Genomic DNA, 18,457 nt, shown 5'->3' on the forward strand with positions numbered 1-18,457 from the left:
ACTACCACGGTAATCACAAAGCAACAGCTCGCTTTTGCTTTGTGGTATTCCCGCGTCGGTATTGTTTACGTTGACGCGGCATGTTTGCAGTAATTAATGCCAACGTTAATTTATTCTAACGTTTTATTCGATGCAAAACAGAAAGACTCATACCGGTTGGGAGTGAACACACTAAGCATGTTTGACAGCGTCAGCGGTATTTGTTGTCGTTGAATTTGAATCTGGAACTAAAAATGTAGTTCAAAAATAAAACTGCACCGCATTTCTTTGTCCCTGTTCCTGTTTTAAGACTGGTAAGACGTGCATCAATCAGCTCGTAAACAACGATGACGAAATACGCTTGAAAGATCACTACCGTGGTAAACACGGTGGGTTTGCGAGTAATTGTGACGTTACTGCGCGTGCAATAGAGTAATAGGAAAAAATTATCATCGTCTTTTATTCTCACATTCTCGAAGCATGCTTTGGCATCTAGCCGTTAACCAACTGAACTCGACAAAAAGGAAGCTCGCGCCTCTCAAAACGTGCTATGAAACCTGACGCAACCTAGCGGCTAAAACGCGCAACATAGATGCGGGGACGGGAAGACACTTAATTAGAACACCGATGAGCCTCTTACCTATACAATTAGCCTCCACTATAATCACTAAAAGCTTTAAAAAAACATGGTGCCGAATTTGGAGCATTTTATTATCGCTCAACAACGAATGATGTTGCAGAATTGAGCAATAGACATGGCGAAAACAACAACAACAACAACGAACCAATAAAGGTGAACCTAGTACGACATGTCCCGCGGTTTTTTTAACTGTAAGTAGTTACATACTCAATGAAAACTTAAGGAACGCCAAACGCAGTTTGATTATGTTCACGTTTGTTCTCTGTGATTGGTTCTCCGGCGTGGTCTTTATCGGCTAAAGCCTCAATCTGATTCACTGCAGAGAGCGGTAATGACATGTTCGAAAGTCGACACGCCAGGCGCTTTTTTAAGCTGCGAGCGAGCGACTTCAAAACTGCGAATAATCGCTTCCTGAGTCCCTGCATTCTGTTTTGTCCGTAATGCACTCCGTTCGTAACCCGCAAGGGGCTCAACGACACCGCTGTTTCGGGAATCATTACCAACAATCAATACGGCTAGCCGTTAAAAAAAAAAAAAATCGTGTTTATACATGCGAGTTTTTAGGTTCATTGCACGATAACACCGCGCAATTTAAACTTTTACAGCGAGCAGTTAGGCTAAGTTTACTCCAAGATGATATTAGTCGACTTGTCGGGAGAATCCCGCGGGTATATGGACTGCGCACCCTTTTGCATCTGAATCGTGATGCAACCAGAGAATTAGATGGAAAGAGAATCGACTGTACCGTTCTATCGACACAAATTCACTTATAGCTGGATAAGTAATTGGTCGGTCAATTTATGCGTGAACGTAAACGTAACTCTGTTGTTTACTCTGGTTCGATCAACGCGGAGATATAGGGAGTCCGGGTGTACGTCGCTCTCACCTACACGCGTCCCCTGCTGCATTGATATATACGCCATTACGCGCCGAAGGGAACATGCATTAACTTTAGGCGTACTCTGTTTCACTTTAAGTCCGACCTCAACCGACGCTATGGCTCAATGAACCGTGACGTGACGTGACGTCATGGCGCATTCGCTGTGCGTGGTTGGTTCATGGTCCGCGGTATAGCAAACGCACAAAAGCGACGAGCGGCATGACGGTGCACTTTTGGTGCTGTATGATTGGCCGCATTGAATCGAAGCGTGGGTTGCTGTCGTACCTTAAAAGCAACATCTTCTAGATAAGAAAGCCCAAGTGCCGAAGTTTCTTGGCGTGAGTTAGAAAGGACGCCGTGCACGCAGGGATTTGCCACCACTGCGGCGTCAGCGGTCGGTTCGGCTGGTGCTCGGGTTCTCATTGATTGGGCACCGACTCACTGATTGAACCGATTGGAGTTCTAGCCGAATGCTGACGCAGCACTTCGTGTCCAATGAGTGCTCCGCGATGACCTTTCAAAGTGACGCGAGAAAACATTGGGTATTCGTTCCCAGGTAGCACCACGGGGGCACAAGAATCAAAGAAAGAGTAAAGACACCCAGGGACAACAGCGGACAACACAGTTCTTTCGACATAGTAAGGAACATTTAGTGATGATTCCTTCAATACTTTTAAGGTGAAAGCCTCACTTGTCTCATTAGGTGAAAAGTCGTCGCCGTTGTCCCCGAAGGATGGTCATAAAACTACGTCATCAAGCAGGTGCCTCAGAAATAAAACACAAAGAAAAGCACAGCCACGCCGCTGCCTCGTCATAGTAGCCGGCGGGCGCTCTCAAGGTCAAAGCGCACGCGCCTCAGAAATAAAACTCAAAGAAAAGCACAGCAACGCAGATGCTTTGTCACGGAAGCCGTCGTGAAGCAGGCCAGGTTCGCCACGCCTGCGCAGTGGGGGAGTTATTTCACCACCGGAGCGCCATTTGCAAAAGAACGACGCGGCCCGCTGCTTGTGAGAATGCGTTGTGTGTAGGAATGCTCTGGCATTCCTACACGTAAGCGGTCTTAGGTGTCTTTGGCGAGTTTTTTTTAATTGTATTTTCACCAACCCGCTTTGTGCTTTTTGTATAACTTGACACCAGCTTGGTAATCCTAGGGGTCTACCTTAGGCCTAATACGGTTTTGCTCTAAAGCGCGAAACACATGTACGACGAAACCGTCCGATCCGACGTCCGACCGCGCAATACGACGGTCGGAGGCGAGGGTTTTCCACGCTCTCCGATGCTACGAAAACCCTCTCCCCCCAAAGTCATTCCGGCAGTCCGCACGTCGGATCGGAACGTTTCGTCGTACATGTGTTTCGCGCTTGAGGCGTTAGGTAGTATGGCAGGGTGCTTATATTTGGCGTTCTAATGGTTTTTTTTGACTCGCAACATAATTGCCAAAGTACCAGGCATTAGTCAAAGCTTGCCGCGTATAAACCGAAAAAACAGCTGTAAAGTCTAAATCTGGAACTTGTTTGACAATTTAGGCCCAATAGTTGCCTCATGAAAACCGAACAATCGGAAGTGAAGCTTAATGTTGACACTTTGTTTGGCAATATAAGCCCAAAGATGCCATATGTGAGCTATGCTATTAGTAGTGAAGCTTAAGTTTTACACTTATCTGGCGAACTAGGGCCAATATACCCAAAGTCTGGCCATTTTAAGACTTTTTAAAGTCCTCCATTCCCAGAGAGTGACCATAATCTGGTCCAAAGGACTGTGCTATCTGGGAAGATTTTATTTGTATCTAAGAGGTGTTACCTAAAAGAAAACGGAGCACAACAGAAAGACATGAATGCACTCTCTAAAACCACAAGCTGTCACCTACAGACGCCAGAACACGTGCACCCCGAAACACTTAAACGAGGTTGGAGGTAAAGTGGCCGATATGTTGACTTTCATATCAGCAAATTTGAAGGCACCCTTTAATAATAATGATACTTTATTAATTTGTTTTAATGTCTAAAACAATAATGTATAAGCCTTCTTATTTGAAGGCTTTATAGTACCTGGCATTGCGAGGGCGACAGAGAATCAGTGCGTCAGGTAATATTGTCTCGATTACGTTGCTAGTAAGTTCTCAGCTAGTCCTAAATGTCTGCTACCAGGTTGTTTACTTGTTGTTTTGTTTCTTTGGACGCTTAGGCACGAGGAGCAACCCGTCCAAGATCTCCCAGACGGAGCCCGAGTTCGCGGAGCCCATTCAGAATATCACCGTGCCCGCCGGACGCAAGGTTACTCTGGCCTGCGTGGTGGACAACCTCAACAACTACAGGGTGAGTCAGACTGCTCCTCATATAGTGTATAGCACCAAGAACGCCTAACTTGGCATATGTTTGGAAATCCCAGGGGCCTAACTTCTTTTAAAGGTTTTTATGGTTTTAATTTTGCTCGGCACACAATTTCCAAAGTGCCAGACGTGAGCCAAATATGCCACATGTGAACCGAAGAACAAGTAGTGGAGCGTGCATTTTTGGCACTTGGTTTGGAAATTTGGGCCTAAGCTAGTCGCGCCAAAACGGAATACCTAGGAGGGAAGCCTACCTCTAGCACTTATGTGGCAATTAAGGCCCCAAAGATGCCAGATGACAGACAAACTACTAGCAGTGTAGCCTAAATTTGTTCACTTGCTTGGCGGATTAGTAGGTACCCAGACTGGCCAAAGAAAAGGTAAAGTTTAAATCTACCTCGGCGTCTTCGGTTTTTTTAAGGCCACAAAATTCCCAGACAAAATTACAGGAGCGCACTAATGGCCACGTTCCACTAGAGCGACAAACAAAAACCACCGACACGGACAAGCCTCTAACACATGCAGCATGCTCGCGATGGTATCTTTGGCAGACGTTTGATCGTTCGGTGCCTGCCGAGAAAGCATGAGTGATAGCAAGCCTGCCAAAGATACCCTCGCGTGCATGATGTTTTTGTTAATAACCTCCTCTATACTCATAAAACCTGGCACTCCGACGACGGAGTCATAGAGTGGCCGGTCGCAGATTGGGAGCGCGAGGATCTGGTAGCACAGAGCATTTCTTGGGGAACTTGGTCGTCAGCCCACAGCTTTTGCAGCGGCGAGGACCCGGAACATGGTTTTCAAACCCAACGAGAAACAAAGAGGTAGCGCGAGGAACGCGAGAAGCACGAGCGGACATTCCATCGCTCGGGAGAAGTATGTTTAGACGTCTCGCTGCGGCGGGGCGCCCGTCACGTGGCTCTTCTCTCATCCTTGTTTTCCGCTCTACCTTTTCAAATTCTGCGGTCATTTCTCGTGGTGATCTGCCAGGCGTTTTCAGCATAAAGGAGGCTATGTCATGTTTGAGCGTAGCATCCTTCAGTCTACGAGGCATATCAAATCGCTAAAGAATCTGGTTTGAGGCTTGTCGCTGTCGGTTGTTTCTGTATGTCGCTCTAGTGAGACTCTGACATTAAGCTTCGCCCTTAAGATTGGAACGGGATAGCTAAACATATAAACCCCAGCTTTTTCCCGAGCCTTGCAGGTGTGTCTGCGTGGCCTTACTAAAGAAAAAAAAAAAGGTGTCTCTGTTGCCTAGTCGACCTCTCAACCGAAGGGTCGTGAGCTCGAATTGCGACTTCGCCTAAAATTGTTCAATTATTTTCTATAAGCCACATGAATTACTTTATAAAGTGAAATTACTTGAGACATGTGGGAACCCTGACTTTGCCTTACATGTCACGTTTTAATAACTTTCATTTCACGCGTGATGTCACGTTTCCCGTGAGCGTTGTGGGCGGTTTGAAATTCCCGCGCGTGGTCTTGTGGCTGTGACGTCACGACCTTATCGACCAATCGTGGATATTCGCCATTCAAACGCCACCGACGCCGGCTTTTCTGCGACGCGAGCTCTTGAAAGCTATCTCGTTTAAATCCCATATTTTCCCCCCAAAAACCACGCAACCTGGGTTGCACTTTGTTGCGTGGTCTAGTAATACGGGTTTTTTCGGACACCTGAAAAGCGTCACGCGGTCTAACTAACGTTGGCACGCTGCAGCTGGCGTATCGAACACTCATATTGCTAATTTGACAATAATTTCTCTTCACAATTTTAACTGCAGACGCTTATATTATGAACGGCCTTTGCACTTGAGTGCACATCTGTTCGTACGTTAGATAATGTACAAAAAAACAAAAACCCTAAAGTGTTTTGAAATTATTGTGAACTTTGTGGTAGTGTAATCAAATGGTGTTAGATGAACACATTGTAAATTGCGAGCAATCTAAACGCAAATGGTTTTTATATATTTTAATTTCTTTAATTTAAGGTAAGTGTACTATAGACGCATAGAACACTAACCTGAGGCGTGCACATGCTTTTGTCGGAAATCTACGTGGCGGATCTACGCACTTGATATTGTACGCTCTCGCTAGAGCCGACTGCTAAGCTAACAAACATCGAACAATGCCTCGCTTGACTTGTATGATACGTCTTAGGTGTAACGACTTTATGTCCAGCATCGTCTTATATTTATATATATATTTTTTTTCTGCTACGCGTAATTTACCAAACTATATTCTAAAATCCCGAATACATGTTTAACTTCAAACATTAGGTATTCAAGTCAAACTCCATTCAAAGCAGTCATTTTACTGCACAATATAGACGAGTACCTGCGACGCTTAGGGCAGATTTCATGCACTTTCATGTGTGGGCTTAATGATTGCTTTTAGGCTTAAACTTAGCACACTCTTTAGTTTTTACCAAGAGCACACCAAATTGAAACTCGATTCGTCGTGATGACAGGTAGCAGCACAAAACTTAACAAAGGCGCTTTGTTTTTGTCAATTAACTCGCCGAGTTTAGTTGTATTAAAAATTAAAAAAAATGCACAAAATAAAATGGGATTGTTTATTTTGTCCCATGAACTCAAATCGTTTTCAGCCACTTTCGCGCTTATTTCTTTCACGTCAGCGGTGTAGGAATTGATTGGGCCAAAGGGATCGTTATCGTAAGAGAACTTTCCGCTCGTAAAGAAGACCCGTGTCTGAATGGGAGGTAAAAATAAAATAATAAAAATATATAAAAGTATAACGGAGCCACGGCGACCGCAGACAGAGAAGTTTATGACGGTTTCCAAGACTATAGGCTGTCCTCAAACTACAAATCCGTCTAGAGTTCCTCCACAGAAAGCCCATGGCGGCTCCCACGAGACGGGGACGGAGAGACTCAAATACGCTCAAAAATAATCGTGATAGTAATGACAATGATAAAAGAATAAAAACCCCAACAAGTATCGTCTCCCTCTCCGGTGAACAATCAATATCTTGACCGGATATCCAGCGGAAACGAGACCAAAGCCACATATCGCTCGCAGACCAAGTGAAGCAAGAAAACCAGTTTGTGTCATCGATTGCGGCCAGTCTCATAAAAACGCACCTACAGACGCGTGTGCACGCACGCACGCACGCACGCACGCACAAAGCTCGGTGCCAAGGCCAAAGACTGGACCCATTCGCGGAGCTTTTGTGTCGCTTTCAAAGACGAGGCAAAAAAAAAATGGATGGGCTTTTTCCAGGCTGACCCAAATTGAACAGGGCCCCGTTCGCAATTGGAAAGCATTTGATGGGGGAGTGGTAAAATCATCTTGAAGCGAAAGCGACCCCTTTGCTCATTTATGAACGCGCGACCAGCGGCTGCGATGGAAGGGCCAGTAAAACATTGGCTGCAAGATGTCTAAAATGAAGTTCATTTCTTTTTTTGTGGGGACGAAGTCGATGAAAAAGGAAAGAGAAAAGGGGGGGGGGGGGGGGGGGGTTGCTGCTTAAAAAAAGAAAGGTCCTAACCTTGATGAGAGTGGAATATTTCGCCGGGTTTTTGGCGACAAAAGTGGAGTAAATCGAACGAATGAGGTTTTTGATTGTTCCTTGCATTTGGCTTGTTTCTGGGACTCGGCTCTAATATGTTGCTGTTTTTTCTTGATTCCCAGTGTCGTTGCGCGTGCGTCGAGTGGGTCATTGACGTATATGGCGGCCGTTTCAGAGCCGCAAGTTCAACGATCGCGTCTTCTTTTTGAAGAGTCGACAGATTGTTATGCTCTTGTAGCTGACTCGGCACAATAAAGACATTTGAAGTAAATGAGAGGTTAGCGAAGAAATGAAGCCAGTGTTTGCTGCTGATGGCGGAATGCCAGTCATTGCAGCGGCCTACGAAGCAGATAACCGCATCATAAATTAATGAAAAGGCTGCGAAAAGGTATAATTGTATACATCTGTAAGTAAACATAGGTACTCAATTTTTTTTTTGCACACACACACACAAAAAAGTAGAATCACATTGTAGAATCTATACATATAAAGGGTATTTTTTTTGTTGGAAACGTAAACCGTTCAACTTTTGGAGGAACTTTGGAGCCTGGTTCTGAAGTGGGCAACCAAGGCGCCATGTTATTTTGCGGCCTCTGTTCTGGACAACTATTTTTGGTGTTCAGAAAACAAGGTAGTGAAATTCTTTTTTATTTTTCGTTCGTAGTAGTTTAAAGCGAAGAGCGTACTTTATATCTAACGTCATCATGCCTATGACACCCGCCAGTCAAAGCACCTTACAATTCGAGCTTCCTAAGAAAAATAGGTGTAGCAAAGGCTGTGTGTTTCATCGTAATCGGCTAATAGACCTTAGATGGATGAATGGATGGATGGATGAGGCTGAACCCATTGAATCGGACGGCGACTTGCGCCACCTAACTAGTCTTTTTTGTTTCTTAACATTTATTTAACATGGAGTAATATATTTAGATAATTTGTTTTACACTACGCACGATTCGTATGATGGAGGCGCCTCTATGCAGCCTGTTGTGTTCCGCCCTACGGGTGGCCCGGAAGTGATTACAAAAATATTCATCCTTCCCTCGACCTATGCAATCAGTCCCATAATCTCTTTTTGGTTATCTTCACCTTCCCTATGTCTATTTTGCCCTCACTATCTCTAAATCCCAGTGCGCTCCTTACGTTAGTTGGCTCCTCAGATACTACAGGTTGATTTTTGTTACAGTAGAGTATCAAGTGCTCAAGCGTCTCCTCCACCTCTCCACACACTCCACACACACCGTGCCTACTTCCTGGTACCTAGCTCTATACACGTTTTTATGTACAGCTTACGGCTCTATACACGTTTTCAAGGAATCGGATTATGGACGCGCCCAAGCGCGTCCCAACGGAGCAATATGGCGGCAGCCTGAGGCCGTACTTGCAATCGTGTACATGTCTTAGTCCACTACACTCCCGTTATTGCCTCGAACAACCAGGATGTCCCCCTAGAATTGTCGAAGATGGGATTCTCAGTAATGTCCTTAAACGATCTGTAAATTTCCAAGGCCAATTTAACCTGCACGCCTGCTTCCCGTATTCCCCTCTCGGTTTTTTAACTCCCTTTATCCTTGATTTTTTTCATCCGCCTCCATGCCATTGCTCATACATTTATCTAAGCTTTCTAGTCCAATTTTTTTTTCATTTTGTATTGACGTTTCTCATGTGTCAATAGCAAAGAACTCTTCGTGCCCATCGTTGTGCCACTACTTCTTTTAGCCTATCCTTAAATTCTATCTTACTGCTAGCTTCCCTGCCCTCGAATCAGGATTTCCCCATATCGCCATCTACAACTTGCTTCGGTGTTTTACCACGGGCTCTTAAAGTCAGCCTACCTACTCCAAGTTGCCTTATTCCCAGGCTTGTCTGGACGTCCAATTGTATGCACAAAACTGCATTTGCAAAAGTCAGGCTCAGGATCAAAACTCCTTTCCAGATCTCTCTCACGCCCTCATGACTGTTATAGTTCCACAGTGATTTATATTTTTATTACAGCTGCCTGCAGTTCTGTTGCTTTTACAAGTTACAGATTTTGCATGTTTATTAAGGTATTCTATACCCTATTAATCTGTTCTCTTAGATACTTGTATTTATTGACTCGGTGAACCTTTAACCCTTGTATATTCAGTTCTACGATTCCGTCATCATTGAGCACCATGACTGCGGATTTGTCACTACTGAATTCTAAGCCCTCCGCGCCACATCTATTGATTAAAGACTGAAGCTCTATCTTGATATCGACCGTTCGCACTATGATATCAGCATAGATCATACCTGGTAATGACTGTTTGATGTTTTGACCTTACTTGTCGTACGAAAGGTCAAACCCAAGATTGTTTTTTTTTTTACTTTTTTTATAATCCTTGGAGATACAACATGAACAACAATGGCGACAAAGGAGATCTCTGTCTAAGACCTCGTTTTATTTCTATTGGTCTTGTTCTCTTTCCTTCCTATGGTATTAGTACCATGTGATTCCTGAAAACATCCTTCAAAATTTTCAATATTCCACCGCTAAGCCCCTCATTATGTTCCACAATTTGCCTTGAATGACGTCATAAGCCCCTTGATTTCTCAGAATGCTAACCAGAGTGGTCTACCTTCCTTTTCAGCTACCCCGATACACTCTGCTAACGAAAATAAATTGCCCTCCAACCTTTTATTCTTTTCGAAACCCATTTTGTAGCTCTTCTAGCGCATGCTCATTTTGTACCAATGCCTGTAATCTGTCCTTGATAATCTGCATTGCCACCCTGTAGGCTAATGATGTTACTGTTATGGGACGATAGTTACTTATGTCAGCTTTGTTCACCTTTCCTTGTATATTGAACTCATTTTGAGTAGCCTCCATCGTTCTGGGGAAGCTCTCTTTATGATAATGCTACTTACTGCTTTCCTTAACGCATCCTTAGATTTGGGTCCTAACTGTTTTATCAACTTTATTTGCACACCATCTGCACCTGCTGATGTACTCGTTGGAACTCTCCGTTCTGCCCCTTCTCATTCTTTTTACGATAGCCTCAACGTCACTACTTGAACTATCCTCCGCTGCTGAGGCGGCGTTACCTATATATCCTTGCTGCTTAAACTGATCTGTCATTACTGTCCCTACACATGCGATTGCCTCATTCCTTCCAGGCTGATTAACCTCAGGCATGACAATATACTTACGCTCTGACTTTGTTTTATAACTTAGTGCATTCAAGTGGTTTCAAAACGTCCTGGTTCTCTTTCTATCCTTTTTTATTTTCTTTAGACGGCCATTGCTACCCCTCCCTTTGAATTTTTTTTATTAACCAAGCAAGATGCCTCCCTAGAGTGTTTCTAGTTTTATTGAATCTATCCCACTTTTTGATTACCTCACTTTTTGGTTCTCTATTGCACTTACAATATCTGTTCTTTCTGGAAGCTTCTTGGCGTTTCTCTGTTGCATTTTTACGTCATCATCCCACCAGTTCTTAAGTTTCCGTTTTCGTTTTTCCACCTTTTCATTGCATACTTTAAACGGCTCTTGTTTGAATAGCTTATTTAGTTTGGCGTAACTCCAATTTATTTGAGTATCCCCAGGAATTATGTCCTCTATTTATTTAAGGACTATACACAACTGCGTCTTTGTATAAAATGCTTGGTCTGGTTGTTTGTCTTGCTCTGTCCCTGCGTTTTCTTCCCTAGTAAAACTAAGCTTAATTCATGTTACATAATTACCGAGGCTTGTTGAACCCTCTTCATCTATTTTCACTGTCTGTAACTTGGTATACATTCTACTTGACATCAGTGCGTAATTTATCGTAGAATATAAACTACCCATTTCCCATGTTATTAGACCGTTGCACTTCTCACCCGCATTGCATAAACATAAGTCATGTCTTTCATACATCTCCATTACCATGTTTCCTGTTGAATCGGTGTGCCCCTCCAGGTCCTCTAAATAGCCATTCATGCCTCCTAGATTAATTACTTCGTTATGTTCTCCTAGTTCAATAATGTCTTTTGAAATACATTCTACCACAATACCATTCTCCTCTTCAACATTTTCTCCTGTCCAGAGGTACGCAAATCTAAGAATAGCCTGTTCCTCTGCTAAAGCCCTTATTAGCCATAAATGTTCCGTGAATTCTCTGATTTTATGCCCATTTGCATCTTTTTCTAAAAAGACGCTTCGATTCTGCCTCCTTTCCTGCTGCTTACCGTTCTATTGCATTGTTCCCACATATAATCAGGATTGCAAGAAAGATGCGCTTCAACTAGCCCATACATCGTTAAATCCTCCTGCCTTAGTTGCTGTTCTACCTCCTCTCATTTTAACTTGTTCCTACTTTCCTGCGTGTTTATGTATGCTATATCTGCTCTATCATTGCACTTAACTCTATTGAAAATTCCATCAAGATACGTAATTTGGGACACTGACTGCCAGTCAGCAGCCTTGGTGGAACGTGATGGACCAACAGACGTCATCTGATGGTCCATCAGATGACGTCTGACTGCCACTGCCAAGGGAATTTCATCAACAAGGGCAGCATTTATATAAGAGTGAAGCTATACGCACTCATAAATATCGCCAAATGCCTCGATAAAACAAAATGTTCGAGAAAAAAGAAAAGAAAAGCAGGACCACCGCGGATCGAACCCGCGACTACTTGCGTAGAAATCGGACACCTTAACCCCTACGCTATTGAATCTTTTTTTTTTTTCCAACAAAAACAAGTTTATTTACATATTACAGTTACACGTAACATGAGTGGACACTTTCATATGTTTAGTCATTCCACTATCAGGACAAAGAGACAAAAAAAAAAGGGAGGAAAAAAAGTCAGTCCCGGTTTACAGACCACAAGATAACACAAAACAGTCAGTCAAACAGTCAGTCCCGGTTAACAGACTAATAATAAAATAAAAGTTGTTTTTTCCCCTTTTTTCTTCCCTTCCCCTTCCCTTTTTTTCCGCGCTTTTAAGAATCTCGTATGCTATGCAATCGCTTAGAAAACTCGATTTGACGATTCGTTCTATACGACATGCTTCGGCTGCAAACGCACTTAAGCCTTCAGCATGTTATGCAAAGCACTCGTACATCACTCGCCGTACTTCAGTTATACTCACCTGCCATGTAGAGTACTTTCGCGTCGTAGAGCGATCCTTTTGTTGGCGCGTCTCCGGCCCAGTAGACCTGGTACACCTTGTCGTCTTCAACTACACCGCTAAAGTCCCTTACATCGTCGGAACTCAGAACAGGCTGGGTCTTGTCGAGTAGAAATTCTACTAAAACATGAGACATTGTAGACCCCGGGCAGGATCGACAGGTTGGAGCAAGCGGGCAAACAAAACGAGTCGAGAGCGATCGTTCATGAAAGCTCGGCGAAGCCTCTATGGGGCGAAGCGAGGTGGTGTGTTCGGCGGGCTTCTGATCAAGGTTGTCGGTCGGCTGCGTGTCATATCTCTAACATCAGCGGTTTTATGGGCTCACGTCCCGAAATCGTTTTCTTGTGCATACATTTTTTTTTGGTATTCATAGATTTAACAAAATAGTGGTATCCGAACGAACTTTATGTCCTTTGACCGTACGTCTGTCAGCACGTCAAAGCTTTTTTGACGTACAGTCAGAGCCAATCGGTGTACAATCAGAATCGCCACCAAGACATCTTGATGGCATTTCGCGGCGGCCGACTGTCACCCGGAAACCATCAGAAAGCCGACAAGCGGGGACTGTCTGGAGTTTGACTGTCGGTCAGAGTAACTTGTTGGACAGTCAGTCATGCTTGACGTACAGTCAGGCACAGTCAGCGGTCCACTAGAAAACATTGACTGCCAAACAGGGTTACATTGATGGATTTTTCCTTCGGGAAGTCTCTTTCTCTTACACTTTCTATGTCCCGTACTCTTTCGCACTATTCTTAATTCAACTTTATCTACACCGGAGCTCTCAAGGCTCACGGACCCCCGCAAAAAGTCTACAATCTCATCCCCTTTCGTGCTAGCTGCGGCTCCACTGTAGTGAATGCCCCATGCAGAAAGATCGGAGTGAGCCTTATTCATCGCCATGTTTACTTCCAATACTCCGCACTGAATACGCCGAAAACCATGATCCATCTCACCAGTTGGCTTTGGCGCTGGCAAAAACCTGGGCGCGAAAGCGTAGTTCAAAAAATTCCTTCGCTCGCACAAGCACTTGCGCAGAAAAAGAGCTTTCGAAAACCAGGCACCCCCGCCCGTGCCCTTTCCGACACTCAAAGACAAATTTCGAGTTGATGTGTGCGTCCGCCATGTTTGTTGCAGCGAGAAACCAGCGACCGCCGGGGCGGTTAGCACGCACATGTGCCAGAAGAGCGTAAAACAATTCTCACCCTCAGCTGGAAGGTGCGGGGGAGGATAGATGGCGGTGAGCAGTAGGCCTCGATTGCTACCGACAACGCTACGAATTGATGTACAGCAGAGGAATCTCGACGCAACAAAGATGGCAGGGCATAGTGTTGCCAGATCTTCGATAAATTTAGCATATGATCTATAAAATACATTTTTTTAAAATTTACATTTAATTCTTAAAAAGTCTTGGTTATTGGGTATTACATGAAGGTTCTTACGTCATCTGATACCTTTTTCATAGCTAGCTTCGAATTTTCGGCAAAAATGGGAGGAGGGTGTGTGTTTAAAACCCGCCGTCCGTTCGAAAAGATTCCTTTGCTGGTCTGGATCAAAAACAAACAATGCTACGTTGACCGGTCATGTGGGAGATTAACAGCTTTCTTGTTGCGACTGACGTGATGTGGTACGCAAGGAGTTAACATTAGGATGGTAACGGAGACTTCAAGTGCTGTGTGGTAGAGAAGCAAAAAAATCAATCTGGCAGTTTAGTGCTGCGAGCAAGGTAACAAGAAAAAGCTTTAGGTTCACTGACCCAGGTCTTGTAAAATACGTCGGTGTAGATCAAGCTTTTTTCTACACATGGATTACCTCAGAAAAAATAAAAAATAAAAATGAAAGCACTAAATATCCTAAATATTAATTTTCTTCCAATTTGGTATTATGCGGTTCTAATTTAAATATATCTTAATTTTTTGTTACTTACTTTTTTTCTCGTTTATATTTGAAAGCATAGCTCTGAGCGCAACGAGATATACATTTAGGGCGTCTGGTTTGAACAGAGCTGCCCTGGGGTCTGGCTTCAGAAATCAGGCTCCGTTGAAACACTTCGAAGGGCTGCTTTCGCTGTGTCGTTTGCTTTAGTTTTAGTATTTGTTTTTATTCAATATTACGTGCGCCGCGGCTCCCCACAAGAGCAGATGGCCCATACTAAGAAAGCTTACGGTTCAGCGCCAGCAATGTCAATAATCTAATGAGTCTACGCAGGTTTTGTTCCGAGAAGACGGAGCGGATATCGCCCCTAGGTCTCATAGGGCTGTGTGCTCATGATTTCATCAGGCCAGACGGGAAGGTTTAACAAGCGGTATTATAAAATTGAGATAGAGACTAATGGCAGATCATTGTTAAAATTGCGCACAACTAAAAAGGGACAAATACCTTTCTATTTGTGCGCAATTTTAACCATGTTCAATCGTTACCAACTCGCCCAACTAGGCACCTTAGTGGAGTAATGGCGCCCTGTCAGCTTGAATGAGCCGCTCAAAGTGCTAATTTACTTAATTTAGGTGGAAGACGCCACTGTATGCGCACTACGAATGTACCCTTAAACACAGTCTTTAGTGCAGCTTTGTTATTGTAGTAATTATTTTGGGCAGCACCGAATCTCCTTTATCTCTGGAGCCTAGAAAATTCTTGTTTCTCTGCAGTTAGCGCACTGTTGCTTGAAACACGCTGGATGGAAGCTCGCGCTGCGATACGCAAGGAACCTCTGTTTCAACCTCGGGTCTTCCAATAAAAAAATTGGGTTGTGTGTATGTTTATAAAGCCTAGAACTTGGTCTGCCTCAGTGGGCGACGAATCTCCCAGCTGTAGATAAGCAATTTAGCCAGTGCAGAACAAGCGCTAGCCTGGGGTTTTTAACGCGCAACACGCAGTAGTGATACACGACCGCACGCCGGTACGATGCTCATCCAGATCGAAACTGGCAGGTGTGGGGATTGAACCCAGGATCCCTGGGTTCTGCAGCGCGAGCTTTCGGTACACGTGCTCCGAGCTGGTGTGCGCTAGACCACTTGGCCACCGAGTGGTCTAGCGTACGCCAGCTCCTTTAAATTTGCAGTTTTGTTCAAGTCACAAATATTCCACCAACACATTCTTTTCTAGAGTTTTTTGAGGACCCATTGACTTCTCTTGCCCGATTTTAAATGAAATCACCTTATACAATATTGCCGCGCGCGCAGCTGGTCAAGTAGGCAGCGCGCCCGTGGCCTAACGGTTATCACGCTTGCCTTCCACGCAGAAGGCTAGGGTTCGAATCCTGGCCGCGGCGTTGACACTGTAATGTGATGTTCTGGTGAATTCGAGAATCGTCTTGCTGATTCGAGGTTAGAATGTACATTCTTCTACGCCGAACGATCCAGAAACCCACGAGGGTACATAAGGGGATTCCGCCAGGCGAGCGAAGTCAGTTTTGCCTCAGCGTTCGATCGTGCTGCTTCGCCACCTTCGACGCCCGCGACGCTCTGTTGTTATCTTTCTTTCTCCTTTCATTTTTGGGCACAAGTTAGCCCCATTAAACGTTCAGTTTACTCAGTCCTTGGCCGCCTCGTCACTTGTCATCCGTGACAATATCAATGACCATTGTACCGGCATGCGGTAGTTTATCTCTACTGCGTGTTTCACGTTGAAGTGTCTAGATTAGCAATCGTGCTGCGCCTAATATTTAATGTTCAGCATGTAAATATTATTTTGAGAGACAAAGGCTGTCTAAACACCTACAGCTTACTTCTTTCTTTCTTGCTTTTTTTAAACTTTTCGTGAGTTAAATTTGTCTCTTCCAATTGCGTTTTAATTTTATGAGTACTAGATCAGAAATTATTTAAAATGTCTTCTTTAAACATTTAATTTTCGAGCCGATTTTAACCTTACTTCTTTTACCACAATTTTTTTTTCCAAAACACTTATTTTTTATATAACTTGTGGCAGGAGCCTAGTTGTTAAGAAATATGGCTTGTACAATAAACAACGTATGAACCGGTGGTGAAATTCAGTTTTTCACTTCTGGTAAAGGCTCTTTTTTAACCTTTGCATTCCTCTTCGAACGCTCGCGTTTCCAGAAGATTTTACGTTTACTAGCACAGTTCAAATCCTCGACCTGCTGTCTGAAAAAACGACCACGTGATCAGAAGTCGTTCGTCTGCTGGCGATGGTAATTTGAGCGGTGCAATGGGGTCTTACATTCACTGGACATGGCTACCATGCTCCGGAAGCTGTTGGACCTTGGCGGTTCCCTGTTCTCGTAATAATTGAAGGAGAGTTTATTCCTGAACAGGTACGGAGAAGATGATAATGTTTAAGACCGAGCCCAACGAGTTCACCATGCTCTCATCTTGCTATCTTGGGAACAGCGCGCGCTACGCTGTGGCATACAGGTCGCCCTTGGAGGCAGACTAAGTTTAGGCTGTACAAATATGCACACACAAATTTACTTGTACACAATTACCGCAACTACGTTGGCAGCCTTTCGAATGAAAACTTTAAAATAATATTGTTTGATTACTATTGAGATCAGGCGACAAAAAGGAAGCATCTGCCTCAGCCGCAACCGGTGTCATTATGCTTGCGCCGTGTTTCCCTTTGGTATGCTTGAGTAGAGTGAGCAGAGTTAAAAACTCATATCGCTTCCCATTTCCTCTGAGCTGTAGGTTAGAAAGACAATTCAACTAGATCTCTCACAGAAACTCTACGAATAGCTTGCCCATTTTCAATACGAACAATTAAATTGAATCGATCAACGTTTAGTAATTTTACACCAAAACTGTTTATGGCTAAGGTTCCGGGTAATTTAACAATAGGTCTATATCACTTCTCTCATCGTAATGAAGAGTCCCTGTATAGTCCGGGCTCCCGAAGAGCAACGCGCCTATGAAGAGAAACGGCGGGAACGGAAACGAGAATGTCAGCGGCGGAGGCGGGCGGCAAACACCACCGATAAAGATCGTGCAGAAAACGCCAAGCGCATGCGACAAACCCGACAAGACGACAACCTCGCGGGGCGGAGAACGCATCAAACAGACGGAGGTACCATGCTGCTAAGTTGGACAACATTAATTAGAGCATACTCTGAATTCTTTGTCACCGCTGTGTCGTGTGCTAAACAGCTTCGCTTGTCATCCACCTTTACAGAGGGGAATGGCTCATGACTTTACATTTTTGCCCTTACATTTTTCTTCTTCAAAGACTAGTACAGGCACCCACTCAAAAGCCTCCTAATTGACCGAGTATGGCTTTAACTAATCAAATTCATCACTCCGCTACCATCGACGTTTATGCAGCTAGACGAGGGCTCGTGAAGCCGCATAAAAGCGGCATTGTTTTACGGTATACTCCAATTCTTATGACGAAAAAGAAACTATGTTTCAATATTTATTTGTCGACCTCCTACTAACCCTCAACAGCACCGAGTGACGAAAACCACCAAGCCCTATATTTAGAGCCGCACGAGGCGTCCTTTTGACACTAGATTTTTGACTCACAGACACAATATTTGAATCTAATTTGGAGGTAATCAAAAACTTCACTCATTAGGTACCCATGAAGCTGTCATCGAGGTAGAAACACAGACATAAAATGTTAAGCGAAAAAATAACAACACGGGAGCCTTCTACCCTGTAATGTCGCGGTTAGAGTATTAACGGCGGATCGCTTTTAGGCGACTGAATTACTTAGCGGATTCGACGTACTGCTGACGGATCGGCAAACTTTCAGCTAGGAGCACGGCGGCGTCGCCGATTTGGCGCGAAGAGCGGGCGCCTCCGACGCATATCATCTACGATGACAAGGCCCCTCGTTTCTCTCGCGGGGAGGGGGAGGGAGAGAGAGCGCAGTGGCCCACTCGATCCAGCAAGCAGATCGCGCTAATTTGACTACCAAATGAGCTCCGAAACGACGCGAGGCCTCTGTTCAAACAAGCGCATGCATTTTACCTTCGCTCATCGTCTCCCTCGCAACCCCCCACCCACCCACCCAT

The 18,457-nt window shown here is 44.3% G+C and overlaps 1 protein-coding gene across 1 annotated transcript in view; it reads left to right on the plus strand.

Moving 5' to 3' along the window:
• LOC121835174 (lachesin-like) overlaps window positions 1–18,457 on the plus strand; it is a 205,405-nt gene that overhangs the window by 88,660 nt on the left and 98,288 nt on the right. Inside the window, exon 2 of the mRNA XM_042289146.1 lies at window positions 3,684–3,814. Coding sequence (XP_042145080.1) covers window positions 3,684–3,814 — 131 coding nt within the window. The remainder of the gene's footprint in view (window positions 1–3,683; window positions 3,815–18,457) is intronic.

The sequence above is a fragment of the Ixodes scapularis genome, unplaced genomic scaffold (genome assembly GCF_016920785.2).
Source record: "Ixodes scapularis isolate PalLabHiFi unplaced genomic scaffold, ASM1692078v2 PGA_scaffold11__112_contigs__length_91849675, whole genome shotgun sequence".
Lineage (NCBI taxonomy): Eukaryota > Metazoa > Arthropoda > Arachnida > Ixodida > Ixodidae > Ixodes > Ixodes scapularis.